General features: G+C 37.2%; 1 protein-coding gene across 2 annotated transcripts in view; it reads right to left on the bottom strand.

The window, feature by feature from the left end:
* The window catches only part of LGR4 (leucine rich repeat containing G protein-coupled receptor 4), a 75,280-nt gene that overhangs the window by 5,534 nt on the left and 45,138 nt on the right, over positions 1–24,608 (bottom strand). For both annotated transcript variants that reach the window (XM_082284098.1, XM_082284099.1), the window contains 15 exons: positions 20,740–20,811; positions 19,176–19,247; positions 9,720–9,935; positions 8,997–9,068; positions 7,514–7,582; positions 6,853–6,924; positions 6,695–6,766; positions 5,962–6,030; positions 5,500–5,571; positions 4,320–4,385; positions 3,617–3,688; positions 2,680–2,751; positions 2,257–2,382; positions 1,029–1,150; positions 396–470 (listed from right to left, as the gene is read on the bottom strand). In XM_082284098.1, coding sequence (XP_082140224.1) covers positions 396–470; positions 1,029–1,150; positions 2,257–2,382; positions 2,680–2,751; positions 3,617–3,688; positions 4,320–4,385; positions 5,500–5,571; positions 5,962–6,030; positions 6,695–6,766; positions 6,853–6,924; positions 7,514–7,582; positions 8,997–9,068; positions 9,720–9,935; positions 19,176–19,247; positions 20,740–20,811 — 1,319 coding nt within the window. The remainder of the gene's footprint in view (positions 1–395; positions 471–1,028; positions 1,151–2,256; positions 2,383–2,679; positions 2,752–3,616; positions 3,689–4,319; positions 4,386–5,499; positions 5,572–5,961; positions 6,031–6,694; positions 6,767–6,852; positions 6,925–7,513; positions 7,583–8,996; positions 9,069–9,719; positions 9,936–19,175; positions 19,248–20,739; positions 20,812–24,608) is intronic.

Below are 24,608 nucleotides of genomic sequence, written 5' to 3' on the forward strand. Positions count from 1 at the left end.
ACTCTCACTGAAACAGATGAGCATTCATACAATCTGCTCCACAGACATCTCCTTGGCAAAAATAAAGCAGAATTAGGGGGCAGTGCATTAAACACAGCAGACTCCAAATATTAGCATTACAGTCATGATTATTCTGCTTTTGGAAAGAAATTCCTGTATTTTTCCTAGCACAGTTCTCCGGTAAAGTGCTATGTGTCTAAAGCTAAGTCAAATCTTTGTGATTGCTCATCCAAAACAACACTGACATCAAATCAAGTTGTGCCCAAAGCATTGTAGAATTTAATCTTCTGTGTACAGAATGACTACCAGGAATGAAAGATGTAATTCTGCACTCAACTCTTTGCATAATACCACACATGAAGTTCAGTGTGGCTAAAGCACTTTGTAAGATTTACCTGTTGCTGGTGTACAGTGAGTAATGGTCTGTCCCAATTCATCATTTTTCACGTTTCTTGGAGTATCTGCATCAGCTGTAGAAGTGAAAAACATGTCAATTGTAGGAAGAAAAATAAGTGAAATGGCAGTGAAGCTGCCTAGAATGAAGTAGCTCACCAACACCTGAGCCTTTTGACAAGTGAAGTTGTTCTGGTTTGCCACATAAGGTCAGATGGTCAGTGCAGAAATTGCTGCTCACAAGGCTTTGTAACAAAGCAACATCTTTGATCACTGGGGAAAGATCTATGGAGCCTGAAGCAGACAGTGGAAAGACAAGTCCTGTCTGAATAGACAGGTTGAAACACTGAGAACAGTAAAACCACGACGGAAGCAATACTTGCAGTTTGATTTTTTTTTTTTTTAATTACTTTTTTTTCAGACAGGCGAGTCTTACAGTGTTCAACATATCTTTCACATGTTTAGAAGGAACACTGCACTGCTGATTTGCAAGGAATTGCTACGCACTTTCAGAGACTGCTTTTGTATCCCTATAAAGACTTACATTTTTCATTCCCTTATTCAAAGGCACCATACACTGTTATTCTAGTCTGGTACAAAACAATATTGCTGGTTGAGTATAATGAAACATTTACCTTTCTCATGATCCATCAAGGCACCTTGATCTTGGTGACTGGAATCTTCAGCATTAGAATTTAGATAAGAATCACAACCCCAAAATGCACAGCACTGATAAGCATATGGCACAGAGAGTGACCTGAAATACAGGCAGAACAAGGAAGACCATTAAACTTTGTAACCAAAGTTAAGATTACCACCTATTAAAAATACTTAAGTAGCACACTTCAGTGCTAAGCTCAAGTCTTTTTCTCACTGTCACTGATAAAAACTATTTAAAATTGGATCAGGTGTAACCATTTCTAATGAACTCTTGCCCTGAGATAAAGGACAGGTGACGTATACAAGTGAGAAGCACAAAGATGATATGGTATTTAGCTCTCTACTATACTTTCTACTCCGTATACAAACCAAATTCTGATCAGGGTTTGTGGCATTGCTGTAGAAATTTAACTGAAAACTAATTAAGTAAGCTAATTAAAGAGTAACAGTTTTGTAAGAAAGTTAACTCCCAGATGACCAAAACCTTGTGCTACATCTTTCCTTTTCACTCTTCATTTTTTGCATGTTTGGCAGAAATGGTACATACTATTATTCTGGCAGAGAAGTAGTACATGTTCACACAGAGTTCTAAAAATCCACATAAACAATGAGGTAATAGCAGACCAGAATCTAATTTTTTTCACTCAAGACTACAATATCAACTATCCTGAATTCTCTGTATTTAGGAGGAATGTCAGACTGCTTCTTCTTAAAGTGCAGAAAAATCTTTGTAAAATGGAAAACAGTTCATCACTGTCTGACCGATCTCCCACAAACATCAATTACAGGTTTCCATTTGAATGATTATTTTTATTCTTATCATTTGCCTCCAAGAATATATACATAAAGCATGGTGATTATGTAATCAGACACCTGCCTGTCTGCTTCTGTTTTCCACATTGTGAAAGACAGACATGCTCAGTTCAGTAACAAATGGAAATCCACCCAAAGCAGTACTCTCAAGTTGGATGGTATCTTGCCTGAGAAGTGGTGGAGGAAAAATATAAAAGATCCCAAAAAAATTATCTGCAAATGGCTTCTATACCAGAACAGTCTGATGCCCTTTATATAGACCAACACTGAGATTATACAGGACTCAGCAAAGGGCCTGATTATTTGTCATGAGTACTACCTACACTGGCTTCATTTATTATCACATTGCTTGGTACTGCAAGCACTCTGTGGTGTTATTTATCAACATACCGGAGCTTTGCAAAGTTCTTTGCTGCCAGGGCTTCTTTCAACTCAGAATTGCCTGTGAGTTTAAGCTGGTTCAGTCCATTCAATCCTTCAACTGGAACTGAAGTGAGCTCATTGAAACTTAGGTCTCTGGAATGTGAATAATTAAGACCATATTAAAAAGTAAGTCAGAAGATCCTCTGGCACACATTTCATTAAAGTAGGGAAAGACTTTAACTCTCATATGAGGCTGTGGTCTGGAAATGCCTGTCAGTGCAGCAGGCACTCTAAAGAAGTGTGCCTTGCATATATTCAGCTAGCAAGAGCCTTCCTGATTCACAGATATTAAACAAATTATGAACACATCACTTTTAAGCTAAAAATATTTATTATCTCAACAGTTTAATGACAGAGAGAGGAGGTGACTACACAGAACAGCCTACTTACAAGTTAAGAAGCGCTTCAACAGTGATGAAAGCTCCCTTATGGATCTGATGGATCTGATTTCTACTGAGGTCCCTGCAATGAATGCCACAGGAGATTAATTTGGCAGTTTCACCAAATGTAACAGCCACTGTACTGATAAAAAAAGCTAAGGTGACAAATATATCATGCCTTTACCAGAAAAGAAGAACATATCCCCTCTCTTCCCATTCAGCCAGGTGCAATAGCAGCCAAATTCCTTGGTAAGGCAGCTGTATCCTGCTTCACCTCATTGCCGAAGTAGAATCCATCTCCCATTCCTGCTCCCTTTCCCTTTCTGATGCTACCAGCATAACCTGTGCTCGCAAGGCAGAGCCTGGCTCTAGCATCACCTATTCCCAGCATGAAGGTGCCAGGATGACCACTTTGGTGACAATTGCATCTGTAGCAGGACATGTTGGCAGAGATAGGGGAAGACAACAAAAGAACAAGTAGAAGACCATCTGCTTTGTTGGATTTCAAATCCAGCTCCAGCTTCTGCTGGACTACCATGACTTATATTGTAACATTCTTCTTAAAATACCTGTCAATTTCTGGATTGGTTTTCTGGGTAATTTAATATAGCTTGACTTGTAAGGGGAGAGGATAATTTTGTTTACTTATCTGCTCCTCCTGAGGAAAACATATAGGATTTCTCCAACAAATACTGTATCATGAAATAATATAGTTACAATGTAAAATACTGGACCACTGAAAAAATCTCAGTTTTTAGACCTCCTATTTATCAAAGTATCTTTATAGGCTAGAAAAATAAAATCGAGACTAGAAGGAACAGGGCTGAAACTGGCTGCTGGCCTTTTGCAATCAATCAAATTTGTAACACCAAATCCTGACATCAGTTTACATGGGAATCTAAAACATGATCTTGTTTTACTCAGCATGCAGCTATATATGCACTTACAGGACACGAAGGGAGGATAGTCCTTGAAAGGTGTCCTCTGCAATTTCATGAATTTGATTATGCTGTAAGGAACTACAAACAGAAGAAGCAGAAACAGAACCTTTATTAGCTGGTTTCAAATGAAGGGATAGCTTGGTGTCTGCTAATATATGGCTTAAGCCTTATCAATGACAAGATTTTACTCATTTCCCCTTGTAGGCAGACTGCCAAGTATTTTGCATCAGCTATGTTAATACAACCATGAAGCACATTCATGGCACGTCTGCCCAATCCCAATTCACAACTCATTTAATTTAGAAGAGACTATTAAATGTAGACTGAATTACCTGCAAGCTAAAAATAACACTTTGGGAATGTTGAAGAGTCATACTGAAATTTAAAACAACTCTACTCCATTCTTCAGGGAGTCTTGAGGCATGTTCTAACCATTCCATTTATGTGCATAGCAATACTACTATGACATGAAGGATTAAGCTATGTCTTTCATTTCTTTTGTGCCACAGGAATAATTAAGCATTAGCTAATTAAGGAAAGCACAAGTGGTTGAATTCTCTGTCCAGCACACTTATCATATGAGATCATATTATCTCTCTTTGTCCTTAATTTTTGAAACTTACGATCAAACATGAAGCAAAAAAGTCTCTAGAGATGTAGACTCAGAATACTACAGAGTTTATAAAAATAAACACTTATTTCTACTTACATTTCTTCCAAGGTATGGCAGCCCTTAAAACTTGGGAGGTCCTTTATATTGTTATAAGACAAGTCCCTTCAAAACAGAAAATGGAAGAAGGGTGCTTAGATCAACTCCTTTCTACTTGAAACATCTCATCACTTATAACTAATGAACAGATTGACAGAAAAATCATCCTCTTAGTACCATTCTGCTGAAAAACTAAGGGTAGTTTAGAGAAAATCACAGACGGGATCACAAATATGAACTCTACATCTCGGTATACACATACCCTAAAAACATACAGTAAAAGGTCCCTGAATTCTGAGAGTTAGAATCTAAAAAATTTATTCATAACCTGCTTTTTAGAACAAACTGGATAAATTGTATGTAATGCACAAATTTGGCGCCAATTTTCATTTAGTGTGCTGGTAACTGCTTAAGTAAAGCTAGGAAAGCTCAAAATGTTCCGCGAAACAATACAGCAAAGAAAGACTAGAAACAAGCAAACAATCTTAAAAAAATCTCTATTTGAAAGGTAAATGGCTGTTTGAAAATAAATCCCACCTCATCATTCTTACTCCCCTGTTTTTCTTCTATCAAACAGAATGTATTTTTTCTCCTCCCTTTTTCAGGATTTGCTTTTGTTCCACATTTTCCTGCATGTATCCTTTGCAAACATGGTTTGTCCCTATCCTCCTAACGGTTTCAGTTACCAGGTTGCGGTTTTTTGCATTAATTTTAACACATGCTCACTTGCTTTTTCTGTCTAGCCTTTGTATTGCTATCTTCTTCCCAATTCTCATCTCCATTTCTTTTGGTTCCTGATGCTCCCTCCTCTGTTCCTGAACACAAAAAGTCAAAGCACTATATCTAAACTCTTCTTTAACCTCTGAATGTACATGACTACGGTTGTATTAAGAAAGAATGGTGGCAGAACGAATTTGAAGATTGGTCTCTGCAGCATCACCTTACATATCTCTCATAACAGATGAAAAAAATATAGCATATCCTATAAAGGGGACTTTGTTTAGGAATGTAATGCATTACATCAAATCTGCCGAAAATCTTGATTTGAACAATCTAGATTTCCAACTTTGGTAGAACTACTAGGATTAAAAATTCAAAGCAATACTTTTGCTTTAAATTAGATTTAAGTTTCTTTCCAAACATTCTGATGTATGAAGAGAGACACATAATGTATACTTACAAAGTTCGAAGCGCCTTTTGCTCTTGGCATAAATTAACAGGAATACTGTTTATCTTGGTCCCTGTAAGAGTTCTATGGGAAAAAAACCCCACACATATAAATGCTTGTGTTGTTTATGACAGATGGCATAACAAGGATAGATAAGAGCAGAATGCTATTGGGGTGCTAGATTCACCCACCAAATCTTTTGTTTGTTTTTTTTGGAAGACAATTTTTCTGTTTTTCAGTTCCGGGAGAGGGGGTTAGTATCAATGGCCTTTTCATAGGCTTTTCTCAGGTTCCCCCACTAAAAAAAAAAAAACCATTCAGTGGCTGCCAGGTATCACAGTGAGGAAAACTGTATCATTGTATTTATTGACAGGAAGAGAACATATATGCAGTTGCTCTCTAGATCCACTAATCATATTTCAATTACTTCACAAGAGGCAAACCCAAGAATTTATTTCTGCAGAAGACACTTACAAGCTCTCCAGATTTATGGTTCCTGTCAAATTAGGAAACCACTGCACCATGCTGGCACCCCGAATGACGCTAAAAAAAAATCACCATGAAAATTAGCTGTGAATTATTATGAAATTGAATTGTGACATTCAGTCTTATTATCAGGTAGATATTTACACCAAAGAGACATTCTAACATTCTTACTGCTCTTAAATTTTACACTTGAATAATGTGTGAAAGATAATCTTTTCACTGCTTCTTATGCTACTCCTTTGCTTAATAAATTACTCCTCCATGAGCAAACAATTGGAATTCATCAAACTGAAAAGAGTGCTATCAATACATATACAAAAAGTGTAGTTTCTAGTTCAAAGTCTCACTTCATTCTGCTTATTCATCAGCCCCAGAAGTCGTATCTTTTAAGAGCATACATGCACTAACATGCAAAGCATTCTCACCATGTACATCCCTGCTAAAAAACCACCACCAACATATTGCAGATTGTTTAACTAAGAATCTGAGCATCTGGCCTGGGGTTATGAATCTTATGAAAGATAATTTAAAAAAAAGTTGTAGAGCATATTTAATAGAGCTTCTTAAGAAACTAGATATTCCCGACAATAATAAAATTTATTAAAACTTACTACAAAAAAAACACTAACATAAGAGGGAGTCAGAGAATTTATTTATTTTGAGTTTTAGCCACAATGTTTCATACCCATTTATTGTACAGTATTGTCAAGAAGGTACTTACAGGGAATGCAGATCTGACAGATTCTGAAATGCTGAGTTCCCCACGAAAGACAAAGGATTATCATACAAATGTCTGGGAAATGAAAAACACATTTCAGTGGTTGTTCTTAGAGTCACTGTCTGCTAAAGGCTGAAAATAGATGGATGAAAATTACTTACATTGTTCTTAGAAGGGGGTTTCCTGCAAATGCACCATCAGGAATCATGGAAATGTAGTTACTGTGAAATCCCCTAAAGATATTAGCAAAGAAAAACCCAACATTTAAAATTATACTGCCAGCAAATTCAATCACTAGTCATTTTCTTCACATCTACGCAGTTCCCAATCCTGCCATAACCAGGATTGCAATAGGACTAAGTCAAACTGTAGGAATAACTTCAAAGATATGATTTCTGTCTACTGCACATCAACTAAACTGAAAATATTTCATTTGCAAGAAATTATTTTGACCAAACATGATGCTGTACTTTCATTTTTCTTACTCATCTCTTAAGGAGGGGACAAGGAAAGTATGTATGATCAATGAGTCCTTAATCTGCTACTGGAGGCCAAAACCATCTCATGATTAAGATCTATGCTAATGATTCTCCTGAATAAATTGCCTGCTTATGTAACACCAAAATAATTTGCAACACATGCCCTCTCTAGATGATGATTATATTTTCTTTTAAATTATAGCTTCACTTAAGATAACTTAGCCTGATTTAGGCTCCTGCATAATGAGACAAGCATTCTTAAATCCAGGATATTTTTTTCCCCTTTTTATTTATGGAAAGGAAGAAAGAAAGCTGGTAAAAAGGGAGAATAAGTAATACTCACAACTCCTTTAGACTTGGAAGTGCTTTTATGGCTTCAGGGAACTCTACCATGTTATTATAATTCAAATCTCTAGAAGAACCAAAGGAAGAATATTATAAAATTTTTAACAGTAGCCATGAATTGTCAAAATAATTTTTGTTTAAGACAGTCCAATGAAAGAAAAACATTCTCAGAACACCTTTAACTAGGCCATAGAATAACTCCAACTTAGACTTAGTCTTCTGATGTTTTACATGCTTTATAACCAGCTAGTAACTTAGGTAAGATATTTAATATTACCCAGAGGATTATTCATATTAAGTCAAATAGTATTTCCTTACAGCAAAGCTCAGTATTTTTCAATACCTCACAGTTTTTCTTCAACAGAATTTACACAGAAATGAACTATGATTTCAAAGATTTTTTTAAAAAGTAGATACAAATGACTACTCTTCATTATCATCTTACTAAGAATACATTTTGTCCAGGTTTTATAAAACAAACAGTAAATAAGCCATTATGTAAAAGCAGACCTTGCAGCAAAACCAATTATAAATAGTGATTAGAAGCACAGAGAAACCTCATGACACATCGGTGATGGGGATCTGTTGAATTCTCAGTTAACTTGTCACTATTCGAGCAGTTATGCCAGGACCTCTGCAAAAGGGTTTCTTTATAAAGGGCAAAAAATATTTTCAGAGTCTTACATCAGCTGTATCTATTTACACAGCACCTCATTACTTAATTGAAGTTGTAAGAGGATGACAAGATGAAGTAAGCAGCATTTCTGAATTCACCCAAGCTCCTCATGTTAAGAGGTTGTCACTGGCTTGCCCTTGCCCTCCTTCATTAGTTTCACTTATTTAGCATTCTCCAAAGCATTAAAAAAAAATGCATTCCTGAGGGAGATACTGCTTATTAGACATTCACTGATTGAGCTGAAGGGAAATGGGAAGTGTAACCCAAGCAGCTGAAAGCCATTCCTTGCCAGTGAGGCACTCTGGAGTTTAAGGACAAGGAGCACTGGAGCAACAGCCCTCTGAGGCCCTCTCGGAAACCTCCTGTTGTCGCACAACAGCTTTGGCAATGTATCCTATCTATGTTTAGCCCTACAGGAAATCTGAGCAACAAGTATTTGTCCCTTATCACTCATGGGGCCACTCAAACACTTGTGGTCTATCCACCTGACTCAGCAGAGTGCTACGCAAAGATACACCAGCTAGACCAGGGACAGGAACATTAGAGCCACATCATCCAGCATGACATTTCACCCAGGCTAATATTTACCTGCTTCTCAACGTGGTTAATTAGTTTTTGGTGGAGCAGTGCACTGATACCAGCCTTCAGTTCTGAAACCTGAGCTGGATCAAAGTGTCAGTGGCATGTGTTGCACAGTGCACATACGCCTGATTTGCAAAACTTTCTTCATACCAGTATGGCAACCTTGATTAAGCTGAGAATGAGACAAACACTAACTACTAATTATTTTAAGAAACATACTTACAAGGTTTCAAGGTTGTCTAATCCATCAAAACAGTGCTTTCCTATAGTTTTTATTTTATTATTATGAAGATGTCTGAAAAGCAAAACCAAAACAAGTGAATGATTTAATATAAGTTAACAAATTAACAGATATTTCTATGAAATCAAGAGAGTTAAGTAGTGTAGGAAAAAAAACATTGTATGGGGTGGATTACATAGAAGAATATTTTTCACATCCAGACGGAGTATTTCACCCTCATATGGAAACATAACAGATTGCCTGCAGTCAAGACAACTTACTTTAAATCTTTAATCACTATTCAGAAATGGGATAAAAATATTATGTAAACACAGAAATCCAACTAAATTTTGACACTATTCCTTGGAGATTTTTAAGACTATAAAGAAACAGGTTTCAGATAAAACAAAGAAATTTTTCTTCTTTTAGTATCTCTGAAAGCTTTCTCTGACAACCATTGTTTTGAAATATTCATTATATAAGGAGATGTCAGAAATCAAATCTCACTACCCATAGCCCATGTGATTTTTTTTTTAGGAGAAAGTCTTCAGCAAACCTTCAGTGGGTTCTCTAACATACATGGTATCATGTCATGTTGGCAGTAGAGGCTGTTACTAGTCAACTGAGCTAAAACATAGCAAAAAAACCATTTTCAATGCCACCCTAGATTAATCAAAACTGTTACTGAGGAGAAAAGCAAAGTGACCTATGAAATACAATACTCACAGAACAACAAGACTTGAAAGGTTTGTAAATGCATAGTCAGGAATGTGTGTTATTTTGTTGAGAGCCAGCGTTAAGGCTTGCAGAGAGGGAAGATTGCTGAGCGGATAGATGGGAACTTCCATCAAACTGTTGTCATCCAACCAAAGGTGACGCAGCTGCACAAGACCCTCAAAACTGTCTTCTGGTATGGCAGTAATATGGTTAGCATCTAAACGCCTATATTAAACCAGAAAGAATTAATGTAACAAACTCACAAACTACAGATCAGCAAAAATACCAGTTCAAGTCCTACTACTCATGAACACTTTTTTTTAAGCTTATATATCTTTCACCGAAATAATTCAATACTGCAAAGTTTGAAGTTTTATTGAAAGATGCATGAAAACTCTTTCAAGGCAAATGAAGAGCTCTTAAAATAAAGTTCCATAATAAACTTTTCAAATATTTTTAATAAAATATTTTAACAAATTGATATACTTATAATCACCTAACCAAAATGAATTGATAACTCTGCAAGGCATCTCCCAACAAAACCCCTAGCTTCTAACACTGCAACAAGTCTTTAAAACAGCAGCTTGACAGCATATCTAAGATTGCAGAGGCATTTACTCATTTGAACAGATTATTCCTACATCTACCTTGTTGATAGCATCGTATACTGTTGTATGCTTTGTTTTGTGGTACTGCTATACCATAATTAAGCAACTACTTTGGAGAATAAGATTATTAAAAACTGTTCGTGAACAAAGTAACAAAGTCAGAGTTATGAATTATCCCAACAAATAAAACATCTCAACTAAAACTGATTGCTCTCTTGCACCTGATCTTTTCTAACATTCTCCACAACGAAATGCAAAATAGCATGTCAGCACTGGATTTGCCATCATACTTCTTCCCTAAATGAATACCAATTGCAAAATTAGATATAGTAACTATCCTGGTTCCAGCCACGACAGGGTTAATTTTTGCAGTAACCAAGACGGGACAAGGGGACATATCTAGGTTATTCAATACCCAGGAAGAAGCAAAACATCCATAAAGCAGTGATAGTCCATGAAATTAAAAAAATGGACTTTAATGGGTCTGAGAAGACATAGGGCAGAGAGCACTGGGCAATATTTGACTGTTCTCTGACCTAAAGGCTGTCTTCTCTAGGTCAACATACAGCTGAACCATGGTGACTTCACTGCAAACACAAAAGAAAGCACCTTGCACAACTGATTTGAAATTACTCCTGTACCAGCCGTGGTGCATGGTGCTGCTGCCATGCAGGGAGAGACAGGATACATATACCCTCCTCCATTAACATGGATGCTCATTAAGATACAAATCAGAACAGCTCTGGAATTACGTTAGCACTCCCTGGTTTCTAAAGCCATGATCAGATATGCTCTTGAAAGTCTAGCTGGGTTAGTTTCAGAAGTAATATCCTCCAGCCATTCATCTTGTTCTTCTCTGGGCAGGCAGTGTGGACCAAGTGACTTTGCTGCATTTGTCCCCCAGTCACAACAGATCTGGATCCCAACACTTAAAGGACATGCAGAATTCCAAGGGAGAAGACAACCCTGACCAAAAATTAATGGAGAAGACAAGCCTGATCACAAATTTAACACACTTAATCTTTTTCCTTAAAACAGAGGTTTGCTGTTGTGATGCATGCGGATTGCATACTTCAAAATATTATGAAAAAAGTCATCGGTTGAGTTTCCATGTAATAAAAAGTCCAAAAATACATCAAATTAAGCAACAAATATACTATTACAAGTGGGAACTTACAAAATTGTCTGCAGCCAAAGTTCTCTCCTAAGATGATTGAGGTGTCATTACATCAAAGAGGTAATTCCTATGGTTCATATACTGGCATCCCCTTATCATTTGCCCATGGTCTGACAGATGTGTATGATACTCTAGCTGAATGCTCTTAGGCTGCACTGAGACTAGAACATTTCAGAGAAACTAAAGTCTGATGATAATAAAGGAGGAAAACAAAGATGCAGGGGGGAGAGAGGAAGAAAGCCTGAGGCTCTGCTTCAGAAAAAAAAGCAACTAGAAATTACCTTTCTTCTCTCCTAAATTTACACAGCTCCCTGAAGATCAAAGAATTATTTCCCAATGCAATAAACATATCTGAGTCTTCTAATTTCTCCCTTCCCCTCCCACCCTCTTTTTTTCTGAGGTTTTTTTTGGGGGGAAGGGGTTGGTTTGGGTTTTTTAAACAGAAGCAGCATACTCAAGAGACAGGCCTCAATCATTGTGCCTACTCATCTAGTCCATTTGTACTTCCACTGGTGCCTTGCTAAATTCCATTTATTCTAGGAGACTTTGAAAAACAAAAGCACACAAAAAAGATGCATGTCCCGCTCCTCCTCTCCCATACTTAAAGAAGGAGGTGAACATAGGAAGGATGGATGCACACAATGAGGGAGCTGAACTCAGCCAGGGGGAACAAAGATGGTCATGGAGATGATGTCAGACCCTGAATTTTTAGTTTGCTTTGTCAAGACCTCTGTCTCCCAGAACGGGTGGATTGAGTACCCAAGTAACCGTACTTTAAACTGATGACTGTCCACAGCCATCCAATCTGCTGTGTTCATTTTCTCCAGTCCACAGCAGGAAAGATGAGGGGGGAAAGAACAACACCACCCACCACTGACATTGAGCAAGAGATTTGGAAAGTGAAAGAGATATTTTTAAGTTATTTGGCCATTTTTGCCTCATGCACAGTTTTTTGTGTTCTTTCATTTCTCCCAAGAGCTTAATATACAATGGTTATTTTTTTTTCCTCTTTCAAACAGTTCAAGCTTATACATATGATACTGAATGCACAAAACACAACTGAAACCCTCCTATTTAGTGTGAAATGCACATAAAAAAGCACTTAGTGAAACAACTTTAAAGCAAACCTAAAATACTTGACAACCTTCACAAAATATTAACGATTAAGGACAACAAGTTTTCTTTAAGGTAGATAAGGGAATATTCCCTAGCTCCAATAACTAACAAAGAACAAGCAATATTCTTTGCTTGGGGACTGGACTTTGTACAAAGACTGTGTTTTTCCATTATATTGTTAAAGATAAGACTATATTCTTCAAATTAGAGCTTGCAGCATGTACCTTAATCTTTCAGAAGCTACTCCAATTCCAGCTTTCTTATAGGCACTGGCTTGTGAGAGACCTTTACATTTTAGTCTATAAATTAAGAGCTCACTTGTTGAGCTGTCATCTTCACTTTTATTACTTCTCAGGTTCCCTCCTCACACAAGCACCAACTCCAGAAGAAGAAAAGAGCAGGGGGATGATAGAAACCTAAACATTCAGCAGCTCTTACATCAGTATTTGATATATTTTTAAAACAGGAACATAGCAAGGTCTGCAGACAATTGACTTTGCTTTAAGGAAACCAGAACTAAAAAGAACACCTACCTCAGTTCAAATGAATAGAAGTTCCAAGTCTAACACACACATATAAATGAAATTTTACGTACAAATGTACACACACACTACTCAGGGTAACTGCCCTACAGCCTGCATCCCCAACAGGTAACATCTGAGAGACCTCCAGGACCAGCCTCCCAGCCTCACTAGCTCTCATCTGTGACCACAGGCAGTCTTCCAGGCTTCAGCGACTGGGAAATTATAACAGCCTTGTACTAATAGCCTAATTAACAGCCTTGTACAGCAGGAGTTTACTGCCGATGTTAATAAAAGGCAAATCACTCCCAGCTCTTGTGTTAAACCACTTCTGCTCAATGGCAATCATTAAAGAACTTTGCTCTTTAAAGTGCTCCTTCAAAAACCACAAAGAAATCACTCCAATAACAGTGGAGTAGATTTTTACGTCTTGAAGTTGAGTACCGATAAGCCTGCTACCATGGAAATCCTGCTACAATGGGAGGCAATAACCCATGTTAACAGAGGTACTTTAAAACACTCTGAGAGTTTGCTCACTGTACCAAGCAGTGGCTCTCTGTGCATTATATGTTGAGAACATCAATATAAGGATTTGCTTTATTCAAAGACAAATTTACAGCAGCCCTCAGAAACTAATGATACATGCCAAAGCTATTTCAATCACCAGTACTGATGTGCCAGCACATCTGTTTCTTCCATCTAAATGTTCAAGATGGTACCAGTCAGAGGTCACAGTTTGCTGCAAATTACCCACAGATGATTCAGCTAATTTTGCCTACAAGCTGTTTAACTTTCATCATTGCATTTAAATTTTTGATCATTCAATTTCTAGATAATTCCCTGATTTTATTTAAACTTAGCAATTCCTTAAGCAAGCCCAGACAGTTTAAAAAAATTTTAAAAAAGCTACAATAGTCCCAGAAATTCCTGAAGTTCACAAGAAACCATACCTCACTTTCAAGAAAACCAGAACAGTTTCTAAAGGTAAAGATGGCATAGAAAAATACAACTCTTGTCATTCAGCAAGTATGTGAAGTATACAAAGCAGTATGTTTAAAAATTTTTCAGCACAATCAGATATGCCCAGAAGAGCTCTTATACATTCTTAACTCTAAACATTCATGGAAGAAAAACATATTCAGTGTATTTAAGTCTGTATTGGTTTTGCAGGTTAAAGAGAAAATACATCCATTTCTTCCATTCCCATTCTGATTAATCCCATATTTTAACACAGACTAAATTTGAGGGCTAATCCCCTTTAACCCCTTAACAACAGCAAAGCAGGGAACTAGAAAATCTCTGAAGACAAGCCATTAAAAGTTGCTTAGCTAAAAAGACACCTGCCATGGTTAGGGGTGCATACTACATATAAAACCATTTAAAGCTTCTTAACTTCATCTAGTCATTGCTGTTGATGAACACCTTCCACAGCCTCCCAGACGCTATTGTCCCTACAGTATTGTCCAAACTCTATAATGCAGAATAACAGAATTATCAACGGGAGCCCTAAGGCACTCTTCAAGAAGAAAATAGCAGAAATAGAACAGAACTCTATTTTTTTATAGAAGATTATGTTTGCGTTGCTCTCTCCAAATTCAGGGATCTTCCCTTCTGACACATTTTGCATTTATGGTTTACGTTACTGAAGCTGTCACCAACATGAACTATGGCTTAAAACTGGGCAGTTTCATTACCAGCAGAATGTTTCTAGATTTGATTTTTTTAAAAAAATACAGATATTAACTTGATCTGTATAAGGAATCCTTCCTAAAAGACAAAAAAGCTAGAAATGCAAGACTGTAGCTGATACGTGCTACAGCACATATTTTAAATGTGTTCTGACTGAAATATGCCTCTATTCTCTGTCCCCATGCTTTTACCATACATTTTTACCCTGCAAGGCATGAGTCTGCTCTCATTACTTTCAGTTCTACATTAGGACCGTAGTCTTTCCTGCCTGGGCCAAGATGATCCCCACTCCCAGAAAATATTATCCCATCCCAGTTCAGCACATTCATGCCTCCTGCCTTATCCTGCCTCAAGCCTGCTCCAGCCTCCTAAGACAGGAAAGCAGATTGAAAAACCGGTTATGATCCTGCTGTGAGCAGACTGGGCTGTTCAGGGAGCCAGAACTGCCACCAGCTACTGCAGAAAATGACTGCTGAAGACACCCCTGCAGCTCAGGTGAACACCCACGCAAGAAAGTCAGGAGCTATCACAGCTGAGTATCACACTGGCATGATCCCAAATCCCACAATTTGGTAATCTGGCAGAACAGCTAAGATGCAGTGCTTTGAACTGTTGCTGCAGAATGCTCTAATATTCCCTGCATGTGGACATGTGTGCACATGTGCTGGGACAGTAGATTATTATAATAAATCATACGCAATACATTAGCAGATATTGACAGGCTTTCAAAAGACTCCTGGATTTGATGGCAAGTGCACAGTGGCAATTAGGTTTTTGGGTTTTTAATTCAAGTGGAATAAAGTTTTCCTTTGTAAAGCAGCTGGAAGTCTTTGTTTAAATAGTGTAATTCCAATATTTGTCATACACTGGGGATTGTACTAGACTATTCTGTGCTATGACTTAAAATTCCTACATAGCTGGGTTTCTGTGGTAAATCAGAGCAACCTTAAAAATTGCTGTAGTTTACAGACCCATTTTACAAATCCCCAGATTCTGAGTCAAAGCTCAGAATAAACAGTGTTACCAAAATAAGTCATCACAGTCAAATACACCGAAGCATTTAAAGGAGTGACTTTCTTTAATGGCTTCCCAGTTGCTCCCAGGGAGCAGCTTTGCACACGTTGCTGAGCAGCACACTGCTGTGCTACTCTGCCTCTGGTTCTCTGTATGACCCTTGGATTGCCCATAAACCTCACCATTTCCAGATCTAAAATACAAAGTACACCACTTCATGGCCTTGTAATAACAAAAACATGTTATTGATGCTTTGCATTAGTTGAAAGGCATCAGGACTATTGTTTACATTTGTGAAGCTCTTTGTCAGGTTTTTCTGCTACCAAATGAGGCGGGCACAAGCTGGACAAACAGTGGCTTCTCCCTTGGTAGAGCCATCCCACAGTCCCACCTATCACAGCATCTTGCAATGTGAGCATACATCCTGCCAGATAAACTTTTCTGGGGTGCTACATAGCAAGCTTCCACTCAGTAAAACTCCTTAATTTTACTGAATTTCACCTCCATATAAAGAACCCTATTATAACTCTCTTTTGGAGGCCAGAGCTGGGAAAAATATTCTATGCAAACAGAAAATAAAGAGTTGTCATTTAGTGTTCTGAACCAGGCTGGCTACTCACCAGCTGTAATATAAACACTACAGATCATGAAGCTCCTATAACCATCTTCTTCATTTCCACTGAGGTATGTTTACTGAGCTTGTTAATACATACCACATTGTGGCAACTGTCTTCCTATGAAGCTAAACACTGGAGCACATTAAGAAAAAAAAGCAGTTGTAAAGGAGTTTCAAATGAAATTATTATCAATATACTATAAAGTTTTATGAGGAAGTAATTTGTGCCTTCACCAAGAAAAAATCCCTCTAAACCATACTTCAGAGCAAACTGGGAAACTGCCAAAAGAGGGTCAGTTCAGTAATGTTTAAACTTGCAGGTTTGGGTTGGAGATTTATATAAAAGAGTAGAAGCAGGTTTTCTAACATATATTCTGCAATGAGTAATTTGTTTTAAAAGAAGCTCACAGCAATTTGGGAGTTTTGAATCCACACAAATTTCTTAGGGAGGGGAATAAATCACTTTTTATGGTTTTTTAATACAATAAAGCAGGATGCTGATACTTATGTTTCCATGTTGAGACACAAAATTCAGAGGACCCCTCTTATGTTCCTTTGCCAAAAAGTGCTATCTGCGTTACTAGGGGACATGCATAATCAGTGTAATTATGCATGAGTAATGCTAACAAAGTTTTCCTTAAATTCACTGAAGTCACAGAAATGCATTCTGGTGTAGTAAAGAAACTGCACAGAAAAAATGCTTTACATTTCTCACTACACTTGCCTCAAAACCCAATTTATTCTCAAATTCCTGCCCATTCTAACAAATTACAGTGGTCTTGCAATTCAGACAGATATCATTCTCAGGAACAGAGAGGGAAAACCAAAGGCTGATTCACATCAGTGGATGGAAAAAAAAAAGCCCATGATAAAATCTTCCTGAGCTTCAGATTAGCTCAGTTGGTTAAATAACACCAAGGAGTTCAATCAAGTGTGGACCATTCACTTGAGAACTGGATTCAATGATCCTTTCAACTCAGAATTGTCTGTGATTCTGATACCAGTGACTTCCAGACTGGATTTGCCCTCCATATTTCCAACAATTATCTGGAAATCACAGCTTGGTTTTCCACAGAAAAAGAAGTAACAAGCAGGTTGCTGCTACTAACTAACCTAACTTCCTCCTTTTTCACCATCCTAAACTTGATACAGTTTATCATTTGCTCTTGAACAACGAAGCTCCTAGAAAGGGAAATCTCACCATGTTTTAAATTGTTAGTATTATATTTTAATTGTAATGATGTTTTAGTCAAGTGGTTTTAATTATTACATTATACAATCTAACAATCATCCCACTATTTTTTTCAAAACTAAAATGTTTGCTTTTTTAAAAATGGCTCTAACATAGTCGTCTTTCCAAAAATATATATATATAAAAAAAATGAATTAAAAAAAAAAAGATGGATGATGGCTTAATTTATACATTCATTATTTTTCCCTTAAATTTTGTTCTTTCCCTTTTGCACGTAAAACTACCATCAAATTATCATCTCCAGCAACTGGAGAGTTACTATTTTAAACTTTAATTAGAGAACAAACATTACTGTCAATATGTAGAGAAAAAAGAATGTTCACTGAAAATGAAATAGATGATTTGTAGACAAACATTTTTACTAAAGCAGTTTCTCTTTTTGGCATCAAAGAAATGCTGGAAGCCAGGAAGAAGTTTTTGGTTTGTTTCAAATAATTACTAAAGGTTTATTCATACCATGCAATTTGAAGGGCTTTTATTACAATGCATAGTATTTGCACCAAGACCAAGGTATTTTCTTTTCTACACTCACGCTAAAAAAAGAGTGAAACATGGACTAAATTAAATTCACTGCTTACTGGAAAATCCAAGCAGCTATGAGAAGTAGGGCCAAGATCCAAGCTTAGGAAATGCAGAAAAGCACCTTTGCAAAAGCTGTGCAGTAGTTTGCAAATCTATTCTGCAAAACTAATTTTTTTCCAAAAATCCATAATCTGATACAACACCGAAAGAAACAGGATCTTGGGCCAGAAACCTGAATTTTGACACAGAGAGAATAGATAATTTATCCTCTCTCTCTCTGGAGGTAAGTGGGAAGGCAGAAAAATTGTGCAGCCCTTCCCACCTCCTCCTCCTCCTCACAGTGATAGGAATCTACCACCTTGAGAGCTGTATTTATTACGGTCTGATTAAGATGCTTTATAAAACATAATAAGCCATGAGATAGTATAAACACATATGAAATACCTGGTGTGCAACTAGCAATAATGGCTGAGGTATTCATAACTGTGTGTGAGATTTCATCATCTTCCTGTAAAACCAGTACCATGCAGGTCTCAAGTAATACTTCTTCACAGAAACCCCTTTTCCTCCTCTGGATACAAAAGACTTGGGCATCGTTCATTTTTGCACAACATTTCAGAATTGCTTAAATACCTCAGGATGTGCAAAGAGGAATTACAGTTTAACTACACCACCACTACATTCATACAGCAATCTAGTACCTGGTGTTTGAGTTTTGAAAGAGCTTGCATTTGGGTCACTCCAGCAAAGACAACAAATAAAATTCCTTATGAATTTTAATTGTGAAACTTTGTTCCGGTTGCAATTGCACTTTCAGAAACTCCAGGTACATTATTACACATATGTTATTGTACTTCATAACTCTATAGAATGAAGCAAAGGGGTACAGAGTGACTGAAAGTGGACCTTGGAGAACAATCCAAAATCAGAAGCAAAGTAAGGAAACTTACAAGGACTGCAAGCCACTTAATCCTCTGATGGCCTCATTAGGTACAGTCTTCAGCTGATTGTTCTGTAGGGTTCTGTAAAAATCCACTGTGTTAATAAAGTAGAATTCGACAATCATCTTTATCAGTGGTAGAGGTAACAGAAAAGCCCATAGTCCTGTTATGGTTTCCCAGATTTCTAGTGTATGTAAAAGCATGTGGAATTATCAAGACCAGATACCCAAAGGCAACAATGAAACAAGAAAATGGTCTATTTCAGTTCAGTTTCATTTACAACTCATTCCTTAACAGCATTAATTCACAGAGAACAAGCTCTGACACAATATGCTGAGATTCTCTTGGGAACTCAATGAAGAGGTTAAACAATGTAACACTAGGACAAATTTGATACAAGAGATGATTTTTTCTGTTTTCTTGTGGAATTATCTTTTACAGGCTAGAAAACACACAAACCTTTAATTTTTCCTAAAATCACATCAATACACAGTGCATTAACAATCTAATTTACAAGGTGTGCTCACATCAAAAGCACCTTTGGGCCAAGCTGAATTAAGCTATACTGTTGTCAGTTTCTTCAAAATTCTCTTATAGGTCAATGTGGGTCATGGAGTTCTTTCATAAAGAGAATGTAAGTGACCTTATATGGTTTTGGTGCATACTACGGTAAAAATTCAAGTAGACAAGAAAGTTAACTGTTAATTAAGACCCAAGTTTCAATTTTTTCCAAGAACTGCTGGAATTTCAGGCACCGCTGGTGCTGAGTATTGCAATGCATATGCCTTCAAGAGCTTTAACACTTTGCATTCAATTTACAAAATATCATATAAATAGTCCTGCAGATGGGCAGTTCCCTAATCTGCACCCTGTTTATAATGCCTGTGTTTTTCTCTTTAAAACCTCAAGGTCTGCTATTTTTTTAAAGTATGTCTTTAATTAACTACCTATTACCCTGCTAGCATTTGGAAATATTTACATCATCAGAAATGCTACAGTTTTTGAAGAGAGGTTTTTATAACCCCAAACAACAAGGAAGCTTTTTTTATCCTTAGCTATGGAAAAATAATTGCCATAAAAATTCTTATCTCAGAAAGAAAAATAAAATATTTTTTTAATAGTAAGCCATTTTCACTTAGAGAAGCATCAAACTATAGCAACTTTTTCTATCACCAGAAGGGAGTAATTCAGTGTATTAAATCTCTAAGCACTAGTACTACCTGATAACGTCAGGGCACCTGACAGAGTATGCTGGAAGGGGTGGAAAACAACAAAAGCTTACATGTCCTTTTTAGGATTTTTCCTCTGATTCTTCTGCTACAAGATACACTTCAGAAACAAGTAAGTGTTCTAATAATATGCAATAATTATAGTTTAGTCAAGTTCATCACTGTCATCTTAACCATATCCAGCAGGTTTTGTAAGGGAAAAAAAAAAAAGAAAATAAGTAAGAAAGCTATACTTTAGGAGGACAGAGGGCAAAAAAATTCCCTCCAGCCTACCAGTAAACAGTCTGGCTGTGCAATAAGAAAGCATACAACCAGCTATGAAGCTCTAAAACCCAATTACTTACAGAACTTTGAGTTCTTTCAAACCGGACAAGGCCTTTGGATGGATAAAACTAAGGTCATTGCCAGCCAGTCGCCTGGAAAAAAATTGCAATAATAATTTCAGTCACAAAATACAGTACTTCTACAACCACCTAACTAGGAAAATCACTCCTATATCGAATTTTGCAAGTAATTATGCATTTTGCATTCAATTATGCTACATTCACAATCTTCCAAGTTTGCAGTTATTTTACTTACTGTACATTTATAACAATGAGAATGCATTACTCAGCCTCTTCTGCAAATGTGCTAGAAAAAACATACCCTAGAATGATGAAGAACCTTCTCATGGTACTAGGTTTGAAAGTGCATTTACCAACACAATCCTCTGGCTTTCAGCATTGCTCCACTGAAACACATGCTCTGGTACCCACATATTTTTAACCTATACAGCAGTTTCTAAAGCAAGTATGAAGTTAAAATAAAAATAGCTAGATGCTACAGAAAAGCAGCAGAAGTCTCTGTGGGAATCCCACATATGAAAACAATATTCACAAGCAAGTGGTATGTTCACTCAGTGCTGACAGTTGACAGGACACCTGCTGATATGACCAAGACATAATATTGGTAATATTTCATTTTTTTGGTCAGCTATTTGGAGGAACTTTTCAGGAAAGGAAATTCTTTTGGGGCAGAGAGAAATGGAACAGCCATACACACTCTCAAAATGTGGTTGGTTAAATTTGGACTGCTAGACATTAAAAGAAAGTAAATTATGAAAATCACCATGATATTAAAAGTAATAAAGACAGGAGATGCTGCAGAATACAAAGCAGGAAAGCAGAAACAGCAGTCAAAACAGCTGCTTCCAAACAGCACATTCCCCTTTCCCCCACTCTTCTTTTTTTCTTTGACGTTTTACCTCTCCCCTGACCAGCAGATACTGTGCAGTCCAGCCTTGGTTGAGCTGCTAATAGCTGTATTTTATCAAGGCTAAAGACAATAATGCAAAACACCTGGTAATCCATAACTGACAAAAGATGCCAAAATTTTAGCCACAGTATTTGCTTTCAGACTTGGTTTCATATCCAAGCTAAGCAAAAGCAATGTTGGTCAAGGTTGTGCAATGAAATCATCCAGGGAAATACTATGTATAATCCACTAAGTGGTAATAATTAAAAAACAATCAATGTGCTTTAACAAAGGTTACATAATATTGAAACCCACCTCTGCTGTTACAGGGCACTGTGAAGCAAGCCAGACACAGTAAAGGGAAAATATTATTTCAAAGAGGCAAACAAAGGAAATAACAAGAGCAACATCTAAAGTATCAGCTTGCCAGAACATAGCAATGTTATTACATTTTTATCTTCGTCTCTAACTACATTTAATGCTTACATAAATCTGCTTGCAACAGAATTAGTGACTTAATAAAACACTGCCTGATAGAGAGGATGCTAGTTACCTTTATTAAACCCATTTCTCAAATGCAGATGGCTATATTTATAAACCAAGGGAGGACAAGAACACTTTCATGAACAAGAAGATGACAGCAGAAGATACTACTTCTTCTTAGAAAACTGTGTTACTCTTGCTTGTTAAGGCAGACATTGGTTTTTAGTCCTGGTATGTTCACACATGGCTCTGAAATCACTACAAGCATGCTTAAAAAAACTCCCATATCTGCTGACTGCTGAGAAAAGTTTGTCTGCATCGGTTGTGTATAATCAAACAGCTCTGAAACTAGAAGAAAAATAAAAATAATCTGTGTAAGCTTATTCTTGAAATCTCCTGTCTGCAAGCAACCTCAGAATTTCAGGGACATGATTTTTCATATACTTTGAATTTTTAACATTAATGGAAGTTTCCAGATGGCAACTAAACATTCTCCTAAAATTCATTTTGTTGTCTGTAGTTGTCTAAATCAACTTTATTAACTTTATCTGGGGGGATGTGGAGGGATGTTTGCAATACTTCATGTCTTGCTTTGTAACGATTTCCTAAGAAGTTCACTGTAAACAGAAAGAAGTACTGATGAAACATGCTGAGTCTCTACAGCAGAGAGCGAGTAATCTGCAAAACCCGTTTATGTTAAAATGTGTTTGAAACAGCATTATACAAATCCTTAAATCAAACAAAATTTAACCAAGGTTGTAGCACCGAATCATTTTGCATACAAACACTACTATGATTACATATTACACAATTCAAGGAGTGGCAGCCCTGGTAAATGTGTCAGGCAGCTCTGGCTGCAGCTCAGCCAAGGTTCCCAATTAATCTGGTGTGCGTGTGGCTTGTCAGGCATCTGCTCCCTCTCCCAAAGAGGCTGGAGATTACTTTAGCTTTAAAAAAGCTAAACTAAATACAGTTGCATAGTCTCCCCCAACCTGAATGTCACTAACAACAACCTAAAGAGCACTGGAAACAAATCACAGCTGAGCCAGAGCAAGACTTGTGTGACTTCAAATAGTAGGACTTTGCCTTCCTCTAGGCAACTCCTGCTTCTTCGGCCTTTTTGCAACCAACCAACAGAAAAAACCCAACCCTTGCAATCAATTACATTTCCATTTCTCCACCATCTGGCAGTGTTCCAGGAAGTGCACAAAGGCTTTACTAATCAGTTTGCCAAATACATATTTATCATTCACATCCTAGCCTTGGGGAGCCGCTCGTGAGGAGGTTCCAACTGCAGCTCTCAAGCAGGCAAAGATCAGTATATCACACACTGTTCTCAACATGCTTCCCTCTGCAGCAGCATGCAGCAGCTGGAAGGATGGAAACGTTTCTCTTTACATAACCAGGTTCATTTTAAAGAGAGAATTGAAAAATTAATAGCATACAGTATAGCACACGTACAGCATTATAAATTAAGATGCCATTGAAATCATCCAGTCAGGTTTTCCACACTACCTTCTTACAGCAAGTCTTAAAAATTATTTATTATTATATATTTTAAAAGCATCTGTTTCTCTCTCTCTCATGCACACGGTAAATGGGCTAAGGGAAATCACAGCTTTACCAAGGCCAAAATGATAGCACAACAGAAAGGACACAACTTTCATCTCCTTACAGCAAGAGCCACTATCCTGCTTGAGAGCAGCCCTGGAAATTTTGGCTCTATGGTGGGACAACTTCAAATTGCCACAAAGCAGCATCTGAGGCAGCCCTGTATTTACACTGTCAAGGGAGTACCCATCCCTCCCTTCATTCTGAGTGGAAATGATTACAGAGACCTGGTCAGAAAGTCCATCTGTTGCCAATGAGCCAAGGTACATCACCATTAATTAGAGCTCTTTCCAAAAGGCAGCAGGCTGCAAAAGAGATTCACCCACAAAGACAGTAAAAACTTAATTAAACAGACAATTGTAAAGTGTCCTGCCATGCTATAAGGCCACAAAAAAATTTTATTTGCTATCTCTTACTTCTCAAGGCACAGACACAGCAGCAGGTATCATCTGAAGTGGGATGAAAATGTGTATCACACTGATACACCATGAGTTTTTCTGCTAACTCTATCCTGACTCCCCTTGTTTGGAGACTCTGCCAAGGACTGCAGGTATCTGGAATAAGTGCATCTGAGTTAAACCTTGAAGGCTTCTGCAGTGGAGTCATGGCTGTAATGTATGGCTACAGTATGTACCTTTCTTCTAGGTGGGCAATCTTGTAATTGCTTAGCATTGAATGTTGTAGTCTTCTGTATTTACTTTAAAAATAAAAATTGAGTGTTTTAATGGTAAATTTGGACAAATTCAAATTACAGAATCAATTTCAGCACAGCAGGAAACAGAGTAGGACACACAGAGAACAAAATACTTCTGCTAGCCTGTCATACAGACGTGAGCAATACCCTTTAATCATTATTTTAAGTGACACAGTAAATAATCTCCAGATG

This window comes from Coloeus monedula, assembly GCF_965178545.1.
Source record: "Coloeus monedula genome assembly, chromosome: 6".
Classification (NCBI taxonomy): Eukaryota; Metazoa; Chordata; class Aves; order Passeriformes; family Corvidae; genus Coloeus; species Coloeus monedula.